General features: G+C 40.3%; 1 protein-coding gene across 2 annotated transcripts in view; it reads left to right on the top strand.

Moving 5' to 3' along the window:
- The first annotated feature begins 397 nt into the window (after window positions 1-397).
- The window catches only part of NARS2 (asparaginyl-tRNA synthetase 2, mitochondrial), a 168,891-nt gene continuing 142,736 nt past the window's right edge, over window positions 398-26,552 (top strand). The window contains exons 1-5 of one of the 2 annotated variants that reach the window (XM_066369531.1): window positions 398-885; window positions 4,596-4,705; window positions 5,076-5,196; window positions 8,859-8,999; window positions 15,405-15,485. In XM_066369531.1, the coding sequence (XP_066225628.1) occupies window positions 745-885; window positions 4,596-4,705; window positions 5,076-5,196; window positions 8,859-8,999; window positions 15,405-15,485 (594 nt within the window). In that variant the 5' untranslated portion in view covers window positions 398-744. The remainder of the gene's footprint in view (window positions 886-4,595; window positions 4,706-5,075; window positions 5,197-8,858; window positions 9,000-15,404; window positions 15,486-26,552) is intronic. The other variant, XM_066369540.1, reaches the window with a different exon arrangement.

Below are 26,552 nucleotides of genomic sequence, written 5' to 3'. Positions count from 1 at the left end.
AGGTCCGATACCACACAACTGCGACTTGAGCAGGGGTTATGTCTTGTCTACCTCTGCGCTCGGAACTAGGCGCGACTGATATCCTCAGGCTAATTTTCTCAGCAACTAAGCCTCCTTCTGCACGCTTTCCCTCTTCATCAGTCACTCCTTGCCTTCCCATGTTCCTCAGCATCACCTGTAAGATTAGGAATTAAGATTCTCAGACCCCGCTCCACGTGGATCCCGCATTTCATTTACCGGTAAATCCCTACGACCTAATGCCTTAGATCGGCCCCGCCTTTGCTGCTGGTCCCGCCCCCTTCTCCGCCCCGCCTCTTTAAACTGAAGTCACGAGTACGCATGCTCTCTTAGCCTCCTCGCAGCGGGATGACGTTAGCGTTGGCGTGGTGACGTCGGTGGCGGCCGCTTGCCTTCTGGCTGGGGCGGGAGGCGGGGTGTAGGTTTAGAAGAACCTCGCGGCACTGTGGGGCTTGGGCTCGTATGCGGGACGTGATTTTCTTTCGGCTTAGGCCGTTGAATGTGTTGTCGCCGTCCCTCCCCCCGCCGGGAGAGGGAAACAGTAGAGGCTCTTTGGGGACAACTGGAACCCTAAAAGGGAAGGGAGCAAACGGGGTCATCGAAGTACTTAACGGCAGGGCTGCGGCACGGTACTGGGGAGCGGCAGAGAGGGGAAGGTCTCCGTAGGCAGGGTCCGAGCCCTCTAGGATCAGGGCTGGTGCGGAGAGACGGCCTGCGGCCCCCGCGATGTTTGGGGCCCGGTGCCTGCTCCGAGCCCTGCGCTCCTGTTCCTCGGCTCCCTGCCCGCGACACAAGCCTTCAGCCAGAGTGAGCGTGCGGGACGCTCTCAGGGCGCAGAACACGAATGGGGAGCGCGTTAAGGTTCAGGTTGGTGTCTGGGAAGGGGATGGTTTTTTTCCCTTTTTAGTGACTTACATGGCACATTCACTTGTACAGTCGGGTCAGAACGACTGTCAGGGACAAGTTAGAAAACGTAGGCATTCGTGTGCGGTCACACTTTTCTTTCATTGGCTACCCTTTTCGCAAAACTTGCGATGCCTGTAAAGCGCTGGAACTTGGCTTTCACGGTACCAGGGCTTTACCTGTTAACTTGTTAACATACAGCGAAATGAACGAAGGAACCTCTTAAGCCCTTTAGTCCTTATAAGTAATATCCACAGTTAAATGCTAGTCGTCCTGAGCCAGCTCCAGAGCAGAAAACGTCTTACCTGTCTTTGAGTTCACACATGGTTGACCGTAAATATTTATTCAGCTAAACTATGCCTCTCATTCGACGTGTAGGCACCTCAGGGTCTAAAATGAAGCTTTGCATGTAACATGTTTAATCAATTAGCCAAAAGAGTGAAATGTAGCACCTTGAGAGCTCTGGAATCAAGCTGCCTAGGCTTAAATCTAGTAATTACGGCATGTCACTTAATGTGTCCTAACTCTCAGTTTCCTCTTATAAAAATGAAGGGTAATAATAGTCCTTTACTTGAAGAATAAATGAGCTAATAGGTATAAGACATAGAACAGTGGTCCAAAGTCAATAAATGTTAGCTATTATCTCTCTTGCTAATAATGTTTGCAGCAGCTCCACATAGATTTCATCTTAAAGGAGCAGGCCAAGCAAGATTGCTTAAACACACTGACACAATTATTTTTGTTGTCCTTACATATCCTTGCTTGTTAGCAATATGACTGAGCTACCAGTGGTGGGATTCAAATAATTTTACAACTGGTTCTTTGCCCTCATGACCGTTTTAAGTATAAAAAAAGATATACTGAAATGTAGTTTATTATTTCATGCTTTTAATACTTAAATAAGAACAATAAGAGGTAAACAAAACTAGATTATTTATGAGTTTTAAAATATTAATGAAAAATATTAAATAATACCTGACAAAAAACAGTAAAACTGTTATTTAAGATATTTCCAATGACGGCTTGTCACCCCCTCGTTTGGCGCTTTTTCTCTTTCCATTATGTTTGTTTACTGAAGTAACAAATGCAAGGGAATTAAAATGTATTTCATCAAAAGTATAACAAGTTTTATGAAATGAATAAATAAATATTACAAGCATAGTTCCATCAAATTTTTTTCATCTGTGAATGGAATGAACATTACTAAGGGTGCTTAGAATACACTGTTGCACAGATGAATGTTAACAAAGAGTAAGGAATGTAAATTAGTGATTTCCACATTGGGCAGCTACCCAGGTGCCCACCTTAGAATCCTGATTACAAGTGCCATTTTAACAACCGGTTCACTGAACTCAACCAAAAATTAGGTATTGGTTCTGCCTAACCAGTGCAAACGGGCCTAATCCTACCACTGGACCTATCCCTCTGCATTTCTTTGGGCTTTGCATTCTTTCCATGATTCAAATCAAAGTCTATCTTGGATTCACCTACTAATTTGACATACATTAATACCGTTTATGTGCTAGTCTAAAGAGGACCAAAAGATGAACAACCTAGTGCCTAGGCTGTAGGCTTTCACTTCAGTGCTGTGCAGTCTAATAGAGTAGCTACCTAACATTTGTGGCAGTGGGCACTTCAAATGTGTGTAGTCTGAATTGAGAGGTGCTGTAAATAAAACACCAATTTTGAAGGAAAAAAAGGATGCAAACTTTCTGTATTGATTATATGTTGATAATATTGTGAGTGTAATAAAATATTAAAATTAATTTCACCTGTTTCTTTTTACTTTTAATGTGACCACTAAAAAAATATTAAATTATTTATGTGGATCACACTATATTTTTGTTGGACAGCCCCGGTCTAATGGCTAAACCAACTTATTACAGCAATATGATCAGTATTAGTGGTGTAAAGAAAGAACTTGGTGAAAACAAAGAATTTTTTAACTGTGTGAGGTCAAGGAAAAGTCCTTGTCAATAGGGTATGGTGAGGACAAAAAGGAAGTACGGTCAGTACAGTCGTCACCACATAACAATGTTTTAGTCAATGGCAGACCATATAAAAGACATGGTCTCCTAAGATTATAATGGAGGTGAAAAATTCTTATCATCTAGTGACATGGTAACCTTGATAACCTAACATAGTGCAGTGCGTTACTCACATGTCTGTGGTGATGCTGGTGTAAACAAATCTACTGCACTGCCAGTTGTATAAAAGTATAGCATACACAATTGCGTACATAATACTTCTAAGGATGATGTGTTACTGGTTTGTGTGTTTACTGTACTATTATCATTTTAGAGTCTTCTCTTTCTACTTACAAAATATTTGCTGTAAAACAATATGTCATGTTACACCTGCAGCAGTCTTGTACATCTTGTGTTTGCTATCTTATTGCATCATTTTCTCTTGTGCTTGTTTTAATATCACGTTGTTTCTTACAGAAGCATGTAGTTGTGTAGTAACTATACCATCTAAATTTGTGTGCACACAAAGTTGCCTGACAACACAGTTCTCAGAATATGTCTGTTATTAAGTAGTGCACAGCTTTATAGTTTTCCTAAAAAGGATTATCTTGCTTTTCCTTGTTATGTTTGATGGTTAATCAAACACCATTGTTCAGTGTCACCTAGAGGAATACTGTCCCTTAACTTCTCTGCTAGTTAAATTTAAGCTAGATAGGATCAGCCAGAGACATTTTTTTGGTTTTTGTTGTTGTTTTTGTATTTTCCGAAGTTAGAAGCGGGAGGCAGTCAAGACAGACTCCTGCATCCACCCAACCAGGATCCACCCGGCATGCCCACCAGGGGGAGATGCTCGGCCCCTCTGGGGCATTGCTCCGTTTCAACTGAAGCCATTCTAGCACCTGAGATGGAGGCCATGGAGCCATCATCAGCACCCTGGACAACTTTGCTCCAATGGAGCCTTGGCTGCAGGAGGGGAAGAGAGAGATAGAGAGGGGGAAGGGTGGAGAAGCAGATGGGTGCTTCTGTGTGCCCTGACTGGGAATCAAACCCAGGACTTCCACACACCCAGGCTTTTTGTGTGTGTGTGTATTTTTCAGAGAGACATTCTTAATGTTAATTGGTCTACCTGAAGATAATCTCGTTTGTACTCAAACCTAGCTGTTGTTTAAATTCAGTGTCTTTGAAAGTTTATATACTACTTAATGTATTCATAATGAGAAGTTTCTTGAGAACTCTTTATGTGTGGTATTTTGTAAAAAGAAAAAAAAAGACTATAAAGATGTTTCTCATCTATAACTACATAATCTCCTTCTTGGAATTTGATATAAAAGAAGAAAGAACAAAATATATGCCCTGTTATTTGTAACCCAATTAAGGAGCTCAGGGATAGGAGAAAATATGTGAAATAGCTGATAAGGCGGGGGTTGGTTATGTGAATTAGGTTTATCAACCTAATGGAATGTCAGGCATTTATTTAGAATAATGAGCTTTAAAACAAAACAAAAGATGGAATGCCATAGCTATATTTCACTGTGATAAAAACCATATAAAATTATACAGTATATGCATATAAGTGAACTAAAAGCAATTTATTAAGGTAGAATTATGAAGACACCCCCCCATTTTCTTTTCTCTATGTATGTGTATTGAAAATGTAACATCTTTACGTGTTTTAAACTCATATTTAGAAATATTTCTGTTCATTAGGGGTGGATTCGTTCAGTCCGATCCCAGAAGGAAGTCTTGTTCCTGCATATAAATGATGGGTCATCTTTGGAAAGCCTTCAAGTTGTAGCAGACTCAAACTTGGACACTAGGTGAGTTGAAAAGAAAGAAAAAAATGAATTCTTTTGATAATTTTTTAATCTCTTCCCCATTTTCCTAATCCAGTGTTCAAATGGCCCCCTGAGTGATCTTTCTAAACAAATCTGCTTTTCATAGCTTTGAGGCTGGGTTCCTTCAAGCTCCAGCCTTTCCTCCTCCAACATCTGTCTACATGTGACAATATCCCCCACCTGTCCTTTGCTTTCTTTGCTTCCATCTCTCTTAACTACCTGCTGCTTTTAACCTAATTAAGGGTAAAAACATCTATTGTTAAATATTTTAACGTTCTTATCGCAATGTTTGTATTAAAATGAGGGTTGCATATAATGATACCATATTTATGCTGTGTTTTTGTTACTATAGAGAACTGGCTTTTGGGAGTTCTGTGGAAGTTCAAGGTCAGCTGGTTAAAAGTCCATCCAAAAGGCAAAATGTGGAACTGAAGGCAGAAAAAATAGAAGTTGTTGGAAATTGTGATCCCAAGGTATGTTTTCTGACACTTTTATGGAGGTTGTTTAGGCTAGAATAAAACATTAGCAATCAGTTTTAACTGTGATTATTGGGAAAATGGCACTTAAAATGTGTTTTGATTGTGACTTTCCAGGTAATTAAAGCGAACAATAGAGCCTAAGGAATGTAGAGCAAGTAGCAACAACTATATACAGGGGGTCCTCAGGTTACAACAGTCTCGACATATGATGTGTCAAGTGTACGACACTCACTCCCCTAAAAACTTAAAAAAATTGAGATGTGAGTGTTTCAGCATATGCTGTTAGGGTTGTACTATGGACTACGTGGTCGAACTAGTTTGGTTGCGCATGGTGGAAGAATACACAGCACAGTATATTTATGTCCTTTACCTTTTTCTGTGTCTTAGCTGTGTTTTTATGTTCTCGGTTAGGATTTTACAACTGTGTTAGGATAGTTAAGTGACTTAGGTTAGGGTGTGTTTTGACTCACACCAAAATTCAGGTTATGTCACTGTTGTAGGAACAGAACTGTGTCATAATCCAAGGACCCCCTGTAAGTAGATGGCTGGGTTTTATGACTGACAGCTAAGTATTAGTCTCTGCATCTCTGTGGTTCCTGTCGCAGTTGAAACTTGCTGCTTTTACAAACATGCCCAATGACAGAGACATTCCAGGATAGACCACGTTCTGAAAAAAGCTCTGTCTAGAAGTGACTTGCATGAGCTAGAACTATTATGTCCAATATAGTAGCCATTAACCACCTATGGCTATTTAATATTAAATCAATTAAAATTAAATTAAAAATCCCATTCCTCAGGGTTACAAGCCACATTTCAAGTGCTCAGTAGTAACACGCAACTAGTGGTTACTATACTGGAGAGCACAGGTACAGAACATTCCCATGTATCATAGAAAATTCTATTGGACAGTACTAGAGTGTTTTAATGCTTGGGCTGAATGAAGAAATTCTACATTAAGCCATGTCTATACCTGTTTTTGCAAGACTCTTCTGTTAGTAGCTTTTTCTTTGTAGCCCCATAAAGAGGTTAGCAGGAATAAAACCATAGATTATCAATCTAATTTCTTAAATTGAAGAAAATGAGACCCAGCCAGGTGGAAGACTTGCCCAAGGTGAGAGAGCTGACTGGTAGCACAGCTGAAATGAATGCACTAGCATCTAACTCCCTTTAGTTTTGCGATACTTGTCTTCAAATGTTTAATGGACAAAACATTAGGAAATATAGGGAAATTGCATCATTTTAATTCATTTTTAGTTCTTTGGGATAACTGGAAGAAATTAAATATAGGCAATAAGAAAGAAAATGGTCAATTTCTTAAAAATGTCATTCTGAATAATTTTCTAAGATATTCTAACTGACATGTAAAATCAAGAATCAGGCTCCAGCCTGACCAGGCGGTGGTGCAGTGGATAGAGCATCGGACTGGGATGCAGAGGACCCAGGTTCAAGACCCCGACGTCGCCAGCTTGAGCGCGGGCTCATCTGGTTTGAGCAAAAGCCCACCAGCTTGAACCCAAGGTCGCTGGCTCCAACAAGAGGCTACTTGGTCTGCTGAAGGCCCACGGTCAAGGCACATATGAGAAATCAATTAATGAACAACTAAGGTGTTGCAACGTGCAATGAAAAACTAATGATTGATGCTTCTCATCTCTCTCCGTTCCTGTCTGTCTGTCCCTGTCTATTCCTCTCTCTGACTCACTCTCTGTCTCTGTAAAAAATAAATAAATAAAATTAAAAAAAAAAAAGTTAAAAAAAAAAAGAATCAGGCTCTAAAATTTCTGGAAAAAATGTGAAAATAATTTAGAACTCAAAGAGGAATGGAGAGGGTAACCATTTTTCTTTTTCCTTTATTTATTTATTTATTTTTCTGAAGTTGGAAACGGGGAGGCAGTCAGATAGACTCCCGCATGCGCCCCACTGGGATCCACCTGGCATGCCCACCAGGGGGCGATGCTCTGCCCATCTAGGGCATTGCTCCGTTGTAACCAGAGCCATTCTAGCGCCTGAGGCAGAGGCCACAGAGCCATCCTCAGTGCCGGGGCCAACTTTGCTCCAACGGAGCCTTGGCTGCGGGAGGCGAAGAGAGAGACAGAGAGGAAGGAGAGGGGAAGGGGTGGAGAAGCAGATGGGCGCCTCTCCTGTGTGCCCTGGCTGGGAATTGACCCCGAAACTCCACGCCAGGCTGACGCTCTACCACTGAACCAACCGGCCAGGGCCTGTTTTTCCTTTTTAAAGGGAGATATGATTGCCTGACCAGGAGGTGGCGCAGTGGATAGAGCGTCAGACTGGGACACAGAGGACCCAGGTTCAAAACCCCAAGGTTGCCAGCTTTAGCATCAGCTCATCTGGCTTGAGCACAGGCTAACCAGCTTGAGTGCAGGATCACTGGCTTGAGCATGGGATCATAGACATGACCCTATGGTTGCTGGCTTGAGCTTGGGATCATGGACATGACCCCATGATCGCTGGCTTGAGCCCAAGGTCTCTGGCCTGAGCAAAGAGTCACTCACTCTGCTGCAGCCCCCCCCCCCACCCCCCGGTCAAGGCACATGTGAGAAAGCAATCATTGAACAACTAAGGTGCCACAATGAAGAATTGATGCTTCTCATCTCTCTTCCTTCCTGTCTGTCTGTCCCTATTTGTCCCTCTCTCTGTCACACACACACAAAGGGAGATATGATTATCACAATTTTACCATGTGTTTACTCTTTTTAAATTATTCTCCCTTGGCTACTGTGGGGGTTGATACCTTCACCTCTTTCCCTTTATTTCAGTGTCATTTTTAAGTATTTAGACCTTACATAATTCTGAACCCCTAGCAGTCTCCAGATTCCTGTTAATGGGGTTATATTTTCGCTTTAGTAAGTGTGATGCTACTTCTGTACAGCATAAATTAATATGTGCATGAGGCCTAAAAGGAACATACAGGTCTACAAGGCTGCCACTGTAGCTCTTTTACTCAGCTGCTTTATCATTTTATTGAAACTTTGGTTTCAGTCTGAAAGGTTGTGTCTGTCTTTACTTAATCTTATGAGTGTGGGTAGGGTGGAAATACTTGTAGGTAGAGTCATAATTTTCTTTAAAATATTTGTAAATATATATTACTTTGCTTGATGACAGAAAGCTGTTGACCCTTCCTAATATTAAGATAGCAATGCATGTCGGTAAACAGTGATTAAACAGTTTCAATTGACTGTGAACTTTCAAGACATTTGAATGATTTTCAAATTAAATACCAGCTGCATATATACAGCTGTAGAAAATAATCCTTAATATCTACAATGTTCTGAACTCCTGTGTTCCAAACAGTGGACTGTTTTGCATAATTATATTCTAATCTCTCTATTTGTAAGTAGTGGTTGATAGCTAACAGATAGAAATTAGGTAAATAACAGATTAGCCTTAGTGTTGTGTTATAAAGTGTATTCGCCCACAGTCCCACAGCTAATGAGCAGTAGAGAAGGATTCAAATCCACATCTCTCTGATTCCACCTCACCACCATTCTACTAATTTGTTGGAATTAATGTGGATTGTATTCACTTATATTAAGAAATAAAGAAAGCATCTTATTTTTGTCCTAAAGCACCACTATTTTAAAAATTATCCTGGAAGTGATCTTTTTATCTTCTAATCTATTTTTTCCATTTATTGACAGGAATTCCCTTTTAAATATAAAGAGAGGCCTCCTCTGGAGTATCTAAGACAATTTCCTCACCTAAGGTGTAGGACTAATGTCCTGGGGTCTATCCTGAGGGTTCGCAGTGAAGCCACAGCTGCTGTTCATTCCTTCTTTAAGGTAAGGTGTTTTGCTTATTGGTGGTCTGTCTTGTAAAGAAATTGAATTGTAACACTGGAATATTATCCTGAAGTTTCTGTTATATATTCCAAGCACCCTTTATTTATATGGTACTATTTTTTTTTGGTTGATTTTAAATTTTCTCTTTATCACTAGTTCTGAGCAATCAAGCTAGTTTGATTATGAGGCGCCTTGGCACAGTTTTCTTTGATTCCCATGTTTGGAGTTTGTTGAGTTTCTTGGATCTAGTTTTCATTTTCATCCACTTTTTCAGCCATTATATTTTTCAAATATTTTTTATGTTTCTTCTCTCTTTGGGGGACTCAGCTACCCAAATATTAGACCACTTGATGATATCTCCAGAGCTGACTGATGTTCTTTTCTTTCTTAAAATACTTTTTTTTCTTTGTATGTTTCTTTTGGATAATTTCTATTGCTGTGTCTTCAAGCTTATTTATCTTTTCTCCTACAACACTTAATTTGTTGTTATTTCTATCAAGTTTGTTTTTCATCTCAGACATTGCAGGTTTCATATCTAAATGTTTGATTTGTACCCTTTTAAAAAATATCTTCCACTTCTCTACTTCTGAACGCATACAATACAGTTTTGAACATATAAAGGTACCATTTTTATATCCTTTTCCTCTAATTTTACCATATGTGTCCGTTATAAGTCAGTTTTGATTTATTAATCTCATTGTGGACTTTTTTCCTGCCTCTGCATACCTGTAAATCTTTGATTAGATGCCAGACATTGTGAATTTTAAGCTTCTTAAGCTTTGTTCTGGTATGCAGTTTTTTGAAAACCATTTGTTCCTTTGGATCTTGATTTTAAGTAGGTCTGGAGAGGTACTCAGTTTAGGACTAATTATTCCCCACTACTGAGGCAAAGCCTTCCTGAGGACTCTACCTAGTGCCTTGTGAATTATGAGTTTTTCCAATGTGTCTTGTGGTTACAGACACAGTTTCCAGCCACTTGAGCACCAGGCACAACTTCCTCTAATCTCTGGGTGGTTCTTTCCCTGGCTTTGGATGGTTTCATTGTAAGCATTTGCTTGATCATTCCACTCCCTAGTACTCCAGGTGACTATCTATCTCTGAAGTTCTCTGCACAACTCTTCTCTCAGATACTCTATCTAGAAGTTTAGCCACTTCAGCTGCCTCAGATTCTCAGCTATCTCCTTGACTCAGGAAGTCTGCTGGGCTCCACTTCCACTTGGTTATCCCCTCTCTCTGCTACGGGCTGGAAAATCTCCAGGTGGTAAGGTGGGTAGGGTAGCTGGTAGGGTCTCTCAGATGTCACTGTCCTTTGTTGTCTGCTGTTGTCTTGCAAACCATTCTTTCATGGGTTTGCTTGTAGGTGTTTTTTTTCTTTTTGATTGTTTCAGATAGTAGAGTAAATCTGGTCATTGTTTCTCCATCTTGGTTATAAACATTTTATATGTATAGTAAGCACACATTTTAAAAGAGTTACTGATGTTGATAAAGTAGATGGATCTAATGACTAAAGGTATTTTGTCTTACTTAGTTTGCTTTTCCACCATTTCCTCCCGCCCAGGAAAGCCACAGTGGAATGTAGTTAAGTTGATGAAGTAATGGGAACTTCCCCCAATATGGATGGGGAACCCCAAAAGGCAAGGACTGAGCCAGAAGATCAAGGTCACTGTTATTCTGTGTGGTTTTGGAACTCTTCCTATGCCACTTCCCCAGATCCAGCTAATCTGCAGAGATTGTTTAATAGCATACCGTTCCCTGGATCCAAATTCATCTAGGCCCAGACCTTGGTGGCATACAGGACAGTTCTTGCTCTTTGAAAAGCAAAGAGTTGATTTCTAGTAAAACAGCTAAAGGACATCATAGTTTTAAAGCATACTGTATTTTTGAATAAACAGGAAAATCACATCATTCCATTCTAGTTTGAAAGGGAATATTTACATATCCTGTCACAAACTTTCTTACACAGCTTATGTATTGCTTTTCAGTAGTACTTGAACCACATAAACAGAAAATTTACTCAGATCTAAAAATCTTTTCCCCCCATTTGACTTTAACAGTTGATAAAGTGGACCTGCTTTAATTCTGGACGTTTTATAGATTTTTTGGCCACCAGGTGGTAGTATTGGCAATCTAATGACAAGTGGGTTTTACCTACTTGACTCATTTCTTTATTGCATGAAGCTTTTGCAAATATTTAAATAATTAAAAAATAAGAAAAGAAACTAGAAAAATCCAAAGTCAGAAAATAAGGAAAATTAAATTTTACAAAAGACATTTTAATTGGTTAAAAGTAAATTTTAGCACTCTTGGTAATACTGTACTTATAAAGTAGGTACTTTTATGAGTGCTGTCAATTCACTTTTTAATTATAAAAACCTGGAAAATATAATTCTGATACCAACTTCTGTAATGTTACCTACTTGTGTCTATGACAACTAGGATTGAATTGTTTAAAGAAATCTTAGGAGCCCTATAGGACATACAAAATAATCATTATACATTATCTAGTATTTGGTACTGTTTCTATGAGTTGTTACTTTAGGCTCCCTAAAAGATGTTAAGACTCAAAATGTAAAATCTTCATAATTTTCAAATCTAGAAATACAAGGAAAAAATGAATTTGAGCGGTACCTTTTAATTGGGATACTTGAAGCATCTAGTTTTTTTGTTTGTTTAAGTATCAAAAATATTATGTGTATAATTTGGTTTGCTTATACAATTGACACATCTGCTATGTACTAAACTTGGCTATCTGGAATCATCAAGCAATGAGTTATTTAAGGAGTCGAGTTTCTCAGATAACAGGATTATCTCTGCAGGCACCAGTTTTTCCAAATTCCAGTAGAAATGATCCTACAATGTGTTGCATAATTCCATGGCTTCCTAAATTAAGCCAGAAGAAAAAGTTTGCCCTTTCTTGATGAGTCAGGGTTCTTTCTTTGAGTATCAGATTTTTCCCTCTTCTGTGTGGCTGTGCTTTCAAAGCCTGTCATGGGGCCGAGTATTCCTTTTCCCTGTGGAATGACCCTGGACTGCTGTGTCTTTGAATCCCTCTGACTGCTTTCTGTGGATTTGTTGCTGTTCTTCTTTAGTTTTCACTTTTGTTGCCAGTGGTGTGCCTGTGCCTGGCGATTGCTACCATGTTTTTGGTTGTTGTTGTTGATTCTAATAAATAAGGTTGCTGCTTGTTGGGCAGATAAAATGTATTATGCTCACTTTGTTAAAGATAACACGTGAGGCCGTCGCCCAGGTGATATTAATGTGTGTTGAGAATCCTTGTAGCCTGGGGCTTGGTTTTGGGATTAAGCCTTTCCCACCCTTTTTGATGTGGGGTGGTACAATCCAATCATGCCTCAGAGAAGTGACTTTGTATTAGAGACTTCCCTATTTTGTATATTGGATTAGAGATTTTGAAGCTACACTATAAAATAGGGGCGGAACAGGAGCTTGGGCTCTTGGTTCCTGAGATTATCATTAGAAGAGAGAGCAGAGGAGAGCAGAGAAAGGCCACGTGGAGGAGGCCAGGAGAAGCAGCCAAGATGGTGGAGTGCTGAGTGAGATGCTAGTTTGTGTCGAGTTTGTATTTGGAATAAGGAAGGAGATGGGGAACAGAGGTGAATAAGTCTAGTGAGCTAGAAACCTTTGATTCTAGGAAACTCGGATAAGTCAGTAGCTTTGTGAGCACTGAATGTGACTGGGTTTTGGAGCCCAGTGTGTATTTTTACTTGCCTGCCGGGTGCAAGCTAGAATTAAAGACTATGGCCCATCAGTTTTTGGCTCCGCTGTTTCTTTACCGACTGTGCGAATCCAATGCGAACCTGCATGGGCGGCTGCTGTGATAGTGGCTGGCCCTGGCCACGGCTCCTGGCTTTACACTGCTTTTGGGTATATGTGACAGAAAAATATAGTCCATGAGTTGTTGAATGTTTATAGGCCTTAATATGTGAATTTTTAAATTTTCAGATACCCAGTGCCTTATAAAGTAGAATGTGTATCTATCAAAATATTTAGATATTTAGAGGTAGTGGGTAAAATCTGAAAAATTGGATGAAAGTGTCTGCTCTTATTTTGGATTCCTTCTCCGGCCTTCATACATCTAATTAGGAACCACTTTGCTCTGGGGTAGGACAATCCTGACCGCGCTCCTCCACTCCTTGCTATTTATTTTCCCTTTTATTGTTCTCCTTCCCTATTCACTCTCTCTTTTTATTCTAGTTGAATTCATTGGGGTGCAAGTTTCAAGCATGCAACTCAATAAAATAATTTCTCTTTTTGGGACTTGATTCTCAATACTTGATTATTTTTCCTTTGTCCCCTTTGTAGCTTTTGGTGGCAGTGTTACAGACTTTGCTATAAGCCTTGCCAGCTGCATTAAGCCTTAAAAAGTTGGTAACACCTTTTGAAAGGCTATCAGTTGAGTATTAAGAATAATTCTTACTTCTTGAGTGATTTTTTTAAAATCTCACAGTTATTTTCCTAAGATTTACAGTGCTGTTTCTGGTGGCCGGTGACCAGTCTAACTTTGGCAATTATATTTAGTTGTAACATTTTCTCCCCCTCCTCCTCCCCACCCTCACTTCCTTTGGATTTTTCATTTCCTTTCTTTGTTTACTGCACTCATGCTCATAGTTGCCTGCATTCATGTGGAATAAATGATTCATGTTCATAATTCTTGGCTCCTGAGAGAGAAAAATTTTATGCAGTAATGTTATTATTGATTACATTTAATTCATTCTCTATACTGTGCTCTGTGCGGCACCTCTAGGCTTGTTGCTCCCAGATTAAGTACATATTTGAATATTTTGAGACTCCTAATTTAGAGTTTGAATATTTAATCAGTCTACATCATAAGGCAAGTTTTAACTGGATACTTTGTATCTTAGCTAGAATACTTCAATTTAACCTTTTTGTAAAGGAGGAAGCAAATTTGGGAGGTCCCTGGTTACACATTGATACATTTTGCATTCTACCAGTGACAGGCAGAATTTAGCAGAGATTAAGAAGTATATATATGAATTTATTGTATTGATTTCAAGACCACAGTTTTTGCACTAAACACATACTATTCTGCCTCTGCAGCCTAAGTCCCTTTTATCGACCTCCACCCCAACCCTGCAACATTTATGCTGAATGTAACCTTTTGCCTATATCTATAGTCAGAATGAAAGAAGCTTAACCTTGAAGTTGTTGGGTTATTTCAATGTCCTGCTAGCGACAGCTTTTGTGGTTCACTAATGGAAATAGTCTCAGACTTTGGAGTGGAAAAATTGCAATTGGGTGCCTCAGTAATGGATGGATTTGCTGCTCAGAATCTTCCCTGAGGCAAAGGAAGTAGACTGTGCCCTATGTAGTGCTCTGTGCCATCAATTTAATGACAGACTTTCTGAAAATCATTTCTGCCTTGTTTGCTGTTTTTTTCTTTAGTCCCTATTGTCACTTCTAATTTTTCTCCTTTTCAGTGGTTTCTTGAGGGTCCCATTGCAAAATAACCGAACTTTTAACATTGATAAACTTTGTGTTCCCTTAGCAATGCGAGCAACATTATTATACCTTAACCTTGAGTGGGTGTGGGTGAGGGTGTGTGTGTGGGTGTGTGTGTGTGTGTGTGAGAGAGAGAGAAAGAGAGAGAGAGAGAGAGAGAGAGAGAGAGAGAGAGAGATCACTACCAGTAATTTAGAAAAATAGAAAAAGAAATAATACCACAGAGAGACACTGAAGATAAGTTCCAGTCCTGGGCTGCCACTCACTGATTGTGTGACTTGACAATTCATTCAACTTTCCTGGGCCTCAAATTCCTTACCTTCAAAATGAGGAAATTGGACTAGATAATGTCTAACTCATTTCCCGATTTAAAATCTATGTGTAGAGGCCCTGGTGTGCAGGAGTCCCGGGTTCGATTCCCAGCCAGGGCACACAGGAGAAGCGCCCATCTGCTTCTCCACCCCTCCCCCTCTCCTTCCTCTCTGTCTCTCTCTTCCCCTCCCGCAGCTGAGGCTCCATTGGATCAAAGATGGCCTGGGTGCTGGGGATGGCTCCTTGGCCTCTGCCCCAGGCGCTAGAGTGGCTCTGGTCACAACAGAGCCACGCCCCGGAGGGGCAGAGCATCGCCCCCTGGTGGGCGTGCCGGGTGGATCCTGGTCGGGCGCATGCGGGAGTCTGTCTGTCTCTCCCCGTTTCTAGCTTCAGAAAAATACAAAAACAAAAACAAACAAACAAAAAAAACCACTAAAATCTATGCGTAGAAAAACTCTCAGCTTGATATTTCAATAGTTTTATATGGGGAGTTAGAGAGAGATTTGATATGACATTCTCTTAATGCTATTTTAGTAGTATAATAAGGTATATGTTCTTAGAATTGTTTTATAAACAAATGTACTGAAAAAAAGTGGCTTTTTCTTTTTCTTCCAGGACAGTGGCTTTGTGCATATTCATACTCCAATAATCACATCCAATGACTGTGAGGGGGCTGGAGAACTTTTTCAAGTTGAAGTAAGATGTGCTTTCCATCTTGGGGGTTGTATTTCTCTCATATTTGTCATCTGAGGGTTTGTTTTAAATATAATAAGAGTTGTGTGGATAGACCATGACCAAACCTGAAATTTTGTAAAAAAAAATATGTAGAAATTTAAACCTCTCTGACTATTGTCCTGCCAGCTGTATTACTTACATTGTGACTAAAAGGAGTAGATTTAATTTAGTATTCCATTTGCTTTTCTTATATAACTGTGAATTGGTGCTATGATTTCAGTCTTCTTAAATTTATTGAGACTTGTTTTATGGCCTAATGTGATCTATCCCGGGAAATTATATGTTCACTTGAAAAGAAAGTTTATTCTGCTGCTTTTGGTGAAATTTTCTAAAAATATTAAGTCCATCTGGCTTAATGTGTCCTTTAAGGCCTCTGCTTCTTTGTCATATTTCTGTCTTGATCATCTATGAATTGATGTCAGTGGGGTGTTGAAGTCCCATACTGTAGTGCAGTGGTTCTCAAAGTGTTTGCCAAGGCGCAGTGGTGCGCCCTAGAAGATTTCCAGGTGCGCCCTATGGTATTCCAGAGAAATAGGTGCCTGTTGGGAACCAAAAGACCAACAGAATTCTTGGAGTTTAGATTTTTGGGGGACAGAGGTGTGGGGAATTGGCTGTAAGCTGACAGTCTGCCCAACCCCCACCTCATTTGCTTGATTAGGTTGCAAAAGGCTGTTAAGCTGTGGTGCTGGATTGTTTACACTACCCCCCATGTTCTCCTAAAGACTGGAGGCAAGTTTCTTCTATCCTTTGGTGTAAAGTTAAGATGATATGTATGGTGGAGGTTTTCTGCACTCAATACAATTAAGAGTAAAAAGAGAGGAATTCTTCAATGTATTCAAGAAGAAATGAGAGTTTGCCTTTCAAATATACGCCCAAATATTGAAGAAATCGCCAGGACGCATAAGGCTCATGTTTCTTATAAACACAAGAATGAAAAAACACATTCGCGCCAGGACCTGCCGAATTTACTAAATCTTACTAAGAATGTATCTATATATATATATAAAGATAACTTTTTTGTCATTTTTAAATTTTTAACCCTTTTTTTCCATAAATTCTAAAAAGCATAACTCAATGTAACATAAAAATGTTTTTTAATGTCAGAATAAACTTAATTTTGTTGTATTTATTTCATTTAATTACCATAAAAGCAAGCTTGGACTTTATATTTTTTTCTTTAATATTTGACTTAATTATTATAACATATTTCTCAGAAATGTGTATGAAGTGCATCTACAATTATTTGTAGGATTTTAAATGTGCCCCAACTTCAAAAAGTTTGAGAACCACTGCTATAGTGTATTACTATTGATGTATCCCTTTATTATATCAACATTTGCTTTATAGACTTAGGTGCTCCTGCATTGGATGTGTAGATGTTTACGTTGTTATATCCTCTGGTTGGATTGATTCCTTTATCAATGAAATGTACTTCTTTGTCTCTTGTTTCATTTCTTGTTTTAAAGTCTATTTTGTCTGATGTAAGTATTGCTACCTCAGCTTTTTAAAAATTTATATTTGTATGAAATACCTTTTCTATCTCCATAGTTTCAGTTTTTGTGTTTCTTTATCTAAAATGTATCTCTTGTAGGTGCCTTTTTGTACCGGTGTTGTATTTTTATCCATTTAGTCACCCTATGTCTTTTGCTTGGAGCATTTAGTCCATTTCCATTTAAAGTAATTTTTTTTTTGTATTTTTCTGAAGTACAGAGAGGGATAGATAGGGACGGACAGACAGGAATGGAGAGAGATGAGAAGCATCAATCATTAGTTTTTTGTTGCGACACCTTAGCTGTTCATTGATTGCTTTCTCATATGTGCCTTGACCGTGGGGCTACAGCAGACCGAGTAACCCCTTGCTCAAGCCAGCAACCTTGGGTCCTAGCTGGTGAGCTTTGCTCAAACCAGATGAGCCTACGCTCAAGCTGGCAACCTTGGAGTCTCGAACCTGGGTCTTCCGCATCCCAGTCCGATGCACTATCCACTGCACCACCACCTGGTCAGGCAGTGATGGTTGTTTTATAATTTAGTTGTAATTTTGATGTGTTCATGGGAAGAGGCAAGCACAGCATTTACCTATACCACCATCTTGACCTGAAGTTTCCACTGTTGACTCTTGATGCTTCTTCCTCTTTATATTTTTGGACAAAGAATTCACGGGGAGATGTCTTCATATGTTGAAATTGTTAATGAAATATCAAATGCTGGTTTCTTTCATTCATAGCTTGAAGAAATCTTGATGATAGCTTTCTTCAAAAAGCAGAATAAAAATGCTTTTTTAACATTTAAAGTGAGAGTGTTAGTATCTGTATTTGTGAGTTCAAAGAAGGTAGCAAATTATAAAATCATGGTACATTCAAATGCCCTTTGTATCCACAGGTTCTACATCCTCAGAGTCACCAACAACAGATTGGAAATATTCAGAAAAAGTTACATTGTTGCTAATGTGTACTATGTAGTTAGGCCTCAGCAGATGGTAGTTGCATTTTTACTGAATATGTACAGACTTTTTTCTTGTCATTATTCCCTAAACAATATAGCATGACAACTATTTACATAGCATTTACATTGTGTTAGATACTATATGTAATCTAGAGGTGATTTAAAGTATATAGGAGATATGCATAGGTTATATGCAAATACTACATGACTTTATATGAAGAACTTGAGCATTTGCAGATTTTGGTATCTGCTGGGCGTTCTGAAACCAGTCCCTTGCAGATACTGAGGGACAAGTGTGTATAAATTATAAAAGTACATTTTTTCTAAGTGCTTATGTTGTTTATTTTTTGTTTGTACTTTAGTAATCTTCTGAATATTGAAGTGAAGAATTCTCTACCTTAAATATCTTTTATAATCCCTAAACCACTAAATATTAAAAAGTAAATGACAGGGAAGGAAAGGATAATTTAAAAGTATATTTATAAATAAGAAGGGAATTATTAAAGAGACTCAAGTTAAGCAAGTGTAAAAAAATTCTGTAACTTAAAAAAATGATAAATTTCAAAATAATTGCTTTGCTAAAAGGGAACTCCCATAAGCAGATTGAATGATCACAGTAGGTATATTTGTCCTGTGAACAAAAGGCAAGTTACCAGGTACATATAAATGAATAGGAAGGAGAAAAGGAGAAAATATGTATATTTCTGAAGCTAAACAAATTGTTCTGTGTTCATAGTATTTCAGGGCCAGGTTATGTATTTTATAGTGGAGTTGCCTATTCAGAGTACTACCTGAAGAGATGCTCTTGAATTTGTTGATCCTAGACTCCTGCAGTCAAGGTCTATATCAGGTTTCAGCAATGTATAGCTTTTTTTTTTTTTTTTTTTTTCATTTTTTTTTTTTTCATTTTTCTGAAGCTGGAAACGGGGAGAGACAGTCAGACAGACTCCCGCATGCGCCTGACCGGGATCCATCCGGCACGCCCACCAGGGGCGACGCTCCGCCCATCCTGGGCGTCGCCATGTTGCGACCAGCGCCACTCTAGCGCCTGAGGCAGAGGCCACAGAGCCATCCCCAGCGCCCGGGCCATCTTTGCTCCAATGGAGCCTTGGCTGCGAGAGGGGAAGAGAGAGACAGAGAGGAAAGCGCGGCGGAGGGGTGGAGAAGCAAATGGGTGCTTCTCCTGTGTGCCCTGGCCGGCAATCGAACCCGGGTCCTCCGCACGCTAGGCCGACGCTCTACCGCTGAGCCAACCGGCCAGGGCCAGCAATGTATAGCTTTTTGCTATCATCCACTGTCTTTATTGCTTTCAGAAGTTCGGCTCTAAAACTTGTCTTCTGCCCCTGCCAACCCTCTATCCTTTGAAAGCAGTGCTGCTGCCTCATTCCCCCTCACACCCCTCTGTCCTTCCAAGCTTCATAGTGTTAATTTCCTCCTCACTGCATGTAGAGTCAAAGGGGTTTGAATTTTGGCACCCCGCTGTTAGGAGGAAGTTTCATATTTAAATTTTTGCTTCTCTTAATAGTGTTCTATTTTGCTCTGACAGCAGTGGCTTGACAGCAGCAGTAAGAAACCACCTTATGCACAGTAAGAACACATCCTTCTGAAACATTTTGAGAATTGAATCATGTTTCATTATTTTAGTTTTCTTTTTCCTCATTTACATTTCCTGCTTTAAGACTTTGGAGATTGGTTAAGGTTTGGAGACTACTGAATACATGTGTAGAAAGTTGCACTCAAGGCATTCATTTGTTATTCAGCAGACATTTGGTATCATCTGTGTTCAAAATGCTGTGCTGAATATTATGAGAGAAGTAAAAATGTAATTGAGGTTCTGGCCGGTAAAGCTAGTGAGTTGGCAGGGTTTGCTAGAGACGGGAACATGCTTTTCATTCCCCCTTAATGTTACTTAATCTTACAATATTCCATTATTGTACACTTTTTCTCTTTGTCTTAAGGCCCTAGCTGAGTCCCCACAATTATGTTTGGTCTCTGTAATGCTGGAATAACTAGTTTGTCTTTGAGAAGATTAAAGGAAGAATTACAGAATGTGGCAAGAACTAGACATTGATAGGAAATAGGTGAAACCGCCTTATGTATGTATTTGTGGTTACAGTGTTACTACATAGTTGTAAATGGTATGGAATGTAGAGGAAAATTAGGTCAGTGAGGATTGACTTGGTTAGAAGAATCTTCAAAATGAGTACGTGACTTGACTGGATCCTAGGGAGAGTGTTCCAGGTAGAGAACAGTGTGAGCGGAGTCAAGCGTTTGAAGTAGCATGGGGTTTTCATTGGAATCTGGATGGACAGGTTAGAAGGCTTATATTGGTGAATGGCTATAGGAATGAGGAGTTGGAGCAGGTTTTTAAAAAATAACTTTATAGAGATATAGTTTATATACCATAAAAGTCACTCAATTAAATGTACAGGCCCTGGCCGGTTGGCTCAGTGGTAGAGCGTCAGCCTGGCATGCAGAAGTCCCGGGTTTGATTCCCAGCCAGGGCACACAGGAGAAGCGTCTATCTGCTTCTCCACCCCTCCCCCTCTCCTACCTCTCTGTCTCTTCTTCCCCTCCAGCAGCCAAGGCTCCATTGGAGCAAAAAGATGGCCCGGGCGCTGGGGATGGCTCTGTGGCCTCTGCCTCAGGCGCTGGAGTGGCTCCAGTCGCAACAGAGCGATGCCCCGGATGGGCAGAGAATCAACCCCTGGTGGGCGTGCTGGTGGATCCCTGTCGGGCGCATGCGGGAGTCTGTCTACTGCCTCCCTGTTTCCGGCTTCAGAAAAATACAAAAAAAAAAAATGTACAGTTCCATTGTTTTTAGTATCTTTAGGTTTGTTCAGCCATCATCACAATCTAATTTTAGAGCATTTTCATCACCCCCCAAGTGAAAACCTGGTGCGCATTAGCAGTCCCTTCCTTCCCACCCCCAGCCGTAGGTAACCTAAAGCTGCTTTTATAGATTCATCTCTTCTGGGGCATTTTATATAAATGGAATCATACAACATATGGCCTTTTGTGTCTGGCTTCTTTCACTTAGCACAAAGTTTTTTGAGGTTTATTCATGTTGTAGCATATATCAGTACTTTATTACTTTTTATATTTGACTAGTATTCTGTTGTATAGAGATACATTTGTTTATCCATTTAGCAGTTGATGGATATTTGGATTGTTTCCACCTTTTGGCTATCATGAATAATGCTACTATAAACATTCATGAAAACATTTGGATGAACGTATGATTTTATTTCTCGTAGTTGGATTGCCAGGTCATATGGTAACTGTTTTGAGAAACTGTCAAACCATTTTCCAAAGTGGCTGCACCACTTTGCATTCCCATCAGCCATGAATGAGGCTTCCAGTTTCTCCACATCACTGCCCACACTTATCATTGCTTTTCTTTTTATATTATAGCCATACCACATTGTGTGAAGTGGATTCTAAGTTGTGGGTGTTCTTTTTGTCTTTTGCTTTTGAACATTTACAATTTATATGTAAACATGTAATTCACATTTAAACTGTTAATTACAATTTTGCTATGCCAGAGTGTGATAAATGATTACACAGTATGAAATTAAATTATACTGAGAAAAGAGTAATACTTCATATAATAGGAACACTAAAGTCTAGATTTATACATTGAAGTACTTTTTTTTTTTTTTTTTTTTTTAAATTTTATTTATTCATTTTTAGAGAAGAGAGAGAGAGACAGAGAGAGAGAGAAGGGGGGAGGAGCTGGAAGCATCAACTCCCATATGTGCCTTGACCAGGCAAGCCCAGGGTTTCGAACCAGCAACCTCAGCATTTCCAGGTCGACGCTTTATCCACTGCGCCACCACAGGTCAGGCGAAGTACTTTTTTTAAAGTGAAGAAGGGACTGAATTGTAAACCTATTAAGTGGAACCCAAGAAGACATGTAATTTTATATCAGAACCTCATACTGTGGACACTCATACTGAGAGACTGGAAATGAATCTCATCCTGTGTACTGAGGGTTGGCGTTAGGTTGGTTTGCTTTTATTGTTATTACTATTATTATTATTATTATTATTATTATATGTATGTATTGTGTGTATCAAAAAATTTACCATTTTAATCACTTTTAAGTGTATAATTCAGTACCATTAATTATATGTACGATGTTCTGTAACCATCACAACTAGTTCCGAAATCTTCTATCACCCTAGCAGAAACTCGCCATTCCCCTCACCCCAGCCCCCTATAACTTCTAATCTACTTATTGTGTCAGGATTTCTCCATCTAGATATTTCATACAAATGGAATCATACAATATGTGGCCTTTTGTGTCTGGCTTCTGTTGTAGCATGTATCAGGATTTCATTTCTTTTTATTACTGAACAGTATTTCATTGTTTGGATTTACCACAGTTTGTTTAATTCATTTATTGATGGACATTGGGTTTTATCCACCTTTGACTATTGTAAATAATGCTGCTGTCAACATTTTGTGTGCAGGTTTTTGTTTGAACACCTGTTTTCATTTCTTTTGAGTAGATACCTGGGAGAGGAATTGCTGGGTCATATGATTAGTCTATGCTTAACTTATTGAAGTACTGCCAAATTATTTTCCAGTGGCTAAACCACGTTATTTTACCAACAGCGGATATGAGGGTTCCACTCTCAGCACATCTTCTCCAAAGCTTGTTATTTTTGTTTCTTTCAGTGCTTGCTATCCTCACATCCTAGTGGATATGAAGTGGTATCTTAGAATTGTTTTGATTTGCACTTCCCTGATGACTCTTTTTGTGTGACTATTGCCATTTATATATCTTCTTTGGAGAAATGTCCTTTGCCCATTTTTAAATTAGTTTTTTATTTTTGTCTTTTTTTTGTTGAGTGTTAAAATTTCTTTATTCTAGGTACAAACTTATTCTCCCCCACCCCCACCCCCCAGAAGTGTGAAGCTTCTGATGTTGCCCCTCGGGGGTACAACCTTAGGTATGTCCACTATCACCCAGAGATGGCAATGATTCTGGCAGGGTACTCTTTGGCTGTCTCCTTCCCAGACCACACCCAGCTTATACACTTCACCAACTGCAGGCTGATTGCTCTGATGAGCAGGGACTGGGCAGAAGAAGGGCGTCTCCACCTGTCTACTGCACGTATCCATAACTTGGCTTTCTTTAGTTACAGGTAGTTCTTCTAGCACATAATGACTTCACAGACTGATACAATTAAATTCAAGCTCCTTTAAAAGTATGCTTCCCAAGGTCAGTGTTTGAAATTTATTCTGACCCCAAAAGGTCTCTTCCCAGATGTCTCTTAGCTAGTTTCTCCCCTGCAAATCAGCAGGTCTATAGTTTAATTTAGCTTTTATCTCCAATGAATGTGTCAGTTTCCTCCAAATCGCTTTTCACTACAACCACCATTTTCAAAAGCACCCTTAGTTTTGAACTTTTGCATACTGTTGCACATGAAGTCAGTTCTTTTGGGGAGGGATTTGGATGTCTGTTTTATGGCCTCTTCTACCTCCAGGTAGATTCTCTCAAGGAGGGCTCTAGTGCTGGAGGCAGGGACAATGAATGCTTTTCTGTAAGTGACATCCCAATTTGGGAGTTGATGCTCAATTTAGCAAGGCACAGCCCCAGATTCCTCAGCTTGTCTCTTCCAGCGTGGACCACCCAACCTAAGAGCCAGAACACGAGAAATAGAGCCTATTATTCTCAGCAGTGCCTCTCCCAGGGCAGAACCTATGGGCTGTGAAACCCCCACCTCTTTTCTGCACTGGCCAGAACTTAGCTTTAGCAACGAGTAGCTGAGGGCCACATGAGAAATGCTGGCATGTTGCCCTTTCTGCTAAGATAGACTTCTGGGAACTGGTCTGAGCTGTGTTAGGGAAGGGAGTGAATGAGTTGTCATTCAGACACCACCAATGTTTCTTGTCCTTACCAAGTTTTAGTAGATTTTCTTGAACAGATGTTTCTCATGCGTTCTCTATGCCCTTAGGATCATTTCCAGACTTCCTTTTCTTTTTTATTTTATTCAGTGACAGGAGGGGAGGCAGAGACAGGTTCCTGGCTGAACCCCTACTGGGATCCACCTGGCAAGCCCACTAGGGTGTGATGCTCTGCCCATCTGGGGCATTAACAGACAAGCTCTTCTTAGGGCCTGAGGCAAAGCCATGGAGCCATCCTCAGAGCCTGGGCCAGCTCGCTCCAATCAAGCCACGGCTGCAGGAGAAGAAGAGGGAGAGGGAGAGAGAGAGAGAAAGAGAGAGAGAGAGAAGGGGTGGGGGAGAGGTGGAACAGATGGGTGCTTTTCCTGTGTGCCCTGACTGGGAATTGAACCTGGGGCATCCACACTCTGTACCAACACTCTACCACTGAGGCAACCGGCCACGGCCTCCAGAGACTTTCAATGGGGATGGGTTTTTTGTTGTTTTTATTTTATAAATTTTCACCAATTTCTCTGAGGAGTGGGTCTGCAGAACTCCACACTTTCATGCCAGAAGTGAGAGTAAAAAAAAGAAAGAAAGAAAGAAAGAAAAGAGCAAAGCTTATCACTTTTACCTCTGTGATTTTCAATTTCCTGACTCACAAAATGTGATTAACATTGCTTATATGTTGCAAAAATTAATTGAAATAACATGAAAATTTTAAATGCTATTCAAAAATAGGGAAACTTTAATATACAGGAGCAGACTAATATAAGCACCAAAAGTTTCTCCTTTAGAAACTGTTGTGCATTATAGGAATGACAATAAGAAGTTATTGGACCTAGAATTTTGATGCTTATAAACTTGTATTGCTAATAAGTTATTTATGGCACCCATCATTTTGATTCTGCCTGGTATTTTCACTTTTTAATAATCTTACCTGTTTTTGTTTTTGTTTTAATTTATTGTGTTTACATAGATTGAAGTGTTCCACCAAAGAGGCGGGATAATCTTACCTGTTTCTTACAAACTTTATAGATGGTGTTGGGCAGATAAAATGTATTATGCTCACTTTGTTAAAGATTACGCTGCCCACGAGGAGGCCATCGCCCAGGTGATATTAATGTGTGTTGGGGTGGGCTAAAGGCAGGCAGAATCCTTGTAGCCTGGGGCTTGGTTTTGGGATTAAGCCTTTCCTACCCTTTTTGATGTGGGGCGGTACAATCCAATCATGCCTCAGAGAAGTGACTTTGTAGTAGAGACTTCCCTATTTTGTATATTGGATTAAAGGTTGTGAAGCTACACTATAAAATAGGGGTAGAACGGGAGCTTGCCCTCTTGGTTCCTGGGATGATTAGCATGAGAGAGTAGAGCCAGCAGCGGAAGGAGGCCACGTGGAGGAGGCCAGGAGAAGCAGCTAAGATGGCTGTAAAGCCAGCAGGCAAGGCCAGGGCCACTATCACAGCAGCCCGGCCCATGCAGGTTCGCATTGGATTCGGACAGTCGGTAAAGAAACCATGGAGCCAAAAACTGGTGGGCCATAACCTTTAATCCTACCTTGCACCCGGCGGGCAAGTAAAAATACACACTGGGCTCCAAAACCCAGTCACACTCAGTGCTCACAAAGCCACTGACTTATCCGAGTTTCCTAGAATCAAAGGTTTCTAGCTCACCAACCTTATTCTCCTCAGTTCCCCATCTCCTTCCTTATCCCACATACAAACTCTACACAGACTGGCATCTCACTCAGTACTCCGCCATCTTGGCTGCTTCTCCTGGCCTACTCCACGTGGCCTCCTTCTGCTGGCTCTACTCTCTCCGCTCTCTCATGCTAACCTCAGGAACCAAGAGCCAAACTCCTGCTCAGTTCCCATTTTATAGTGTAGAAATCCAAACCCTTAATCCAATATACATAATAGGGAAGTCTCTTATACAAAGTCACTTCTCTGAGGCATGATTGGATTGTACCACCCCACATCAAAAAGGGTGGGAAAGGCTTAATCCCAAAACCAAGCCCCAGGCTACAATGATCCTGCCTGCCCCCAACACACATTAATATCACCTGGGCGACGGCATCTTTAACAAAGTGAGCATAATACATTTTATCTGCCCAACAATCCACCCCTATGCTCACTTTACTACCTACAATTTACATCACCAGCATTCCTGTGCAAGGAAATTAGAACATTACACAGATTACAACAGCAAAAATCATACAGTTTCAACAATTTCAAAGGTACATTTCACCAGTCTCTGAGCACTTAGCCCAAAGCGCAAAATGTCCTCAGTCTTCTTTCTAGCCACGGGAAAAGCTTCCCGGGGCAGGGGAGTGCTTCCAGCAAAGCCACCCCCCACACCCATCAGGGTATTTCACATTGTCCAAAATCCGTAATCCGTAAGTCCATCCAACAAAGGAGCCAATGCCCGCTCCGGTCGTAGTCCAGGAAATCAGTCCACGCACGTGGGTCATCAGCCACCCCCCTCATTCCTGCCATCCTGGCAGGTTTCACACTGTCCCAAAGAGGGGCACGTGGCAATTGCAGTCAGCATTTCCATCTCTGCTCCGGAAAGCATGTCCAGCCATATTTCCCAAAATCACAGACCTACCAGGGCCGAAGTAGGTGCTCCTTCCAGCTGCGCTTTCACCTTCTGGAGACTGCGGATTGCAACTCCAGTCCGATTCTCCTCATC

This window comes from Saccopteryx leptura, chromosome 1, assembly GCF_036850995.1.
Source record: "Saccopteryx leptura isolate mSacLep1 chromosome 1, mSacLep1_pri_phased_curated, whole genome shotgun sequence".
NCBI classification, from domain to species: domain Eukaryota; kingdom Metazoa; phylum Chordata; class Mammalia; order Chiroptera; family Emballonuridae; genus Saccopteryx; species Saccopteryx leptura.
Note: the sequence above shows the minus strand (reverse complement) of the source record. Positions and strands in the feature narration are given on the sequence as shown.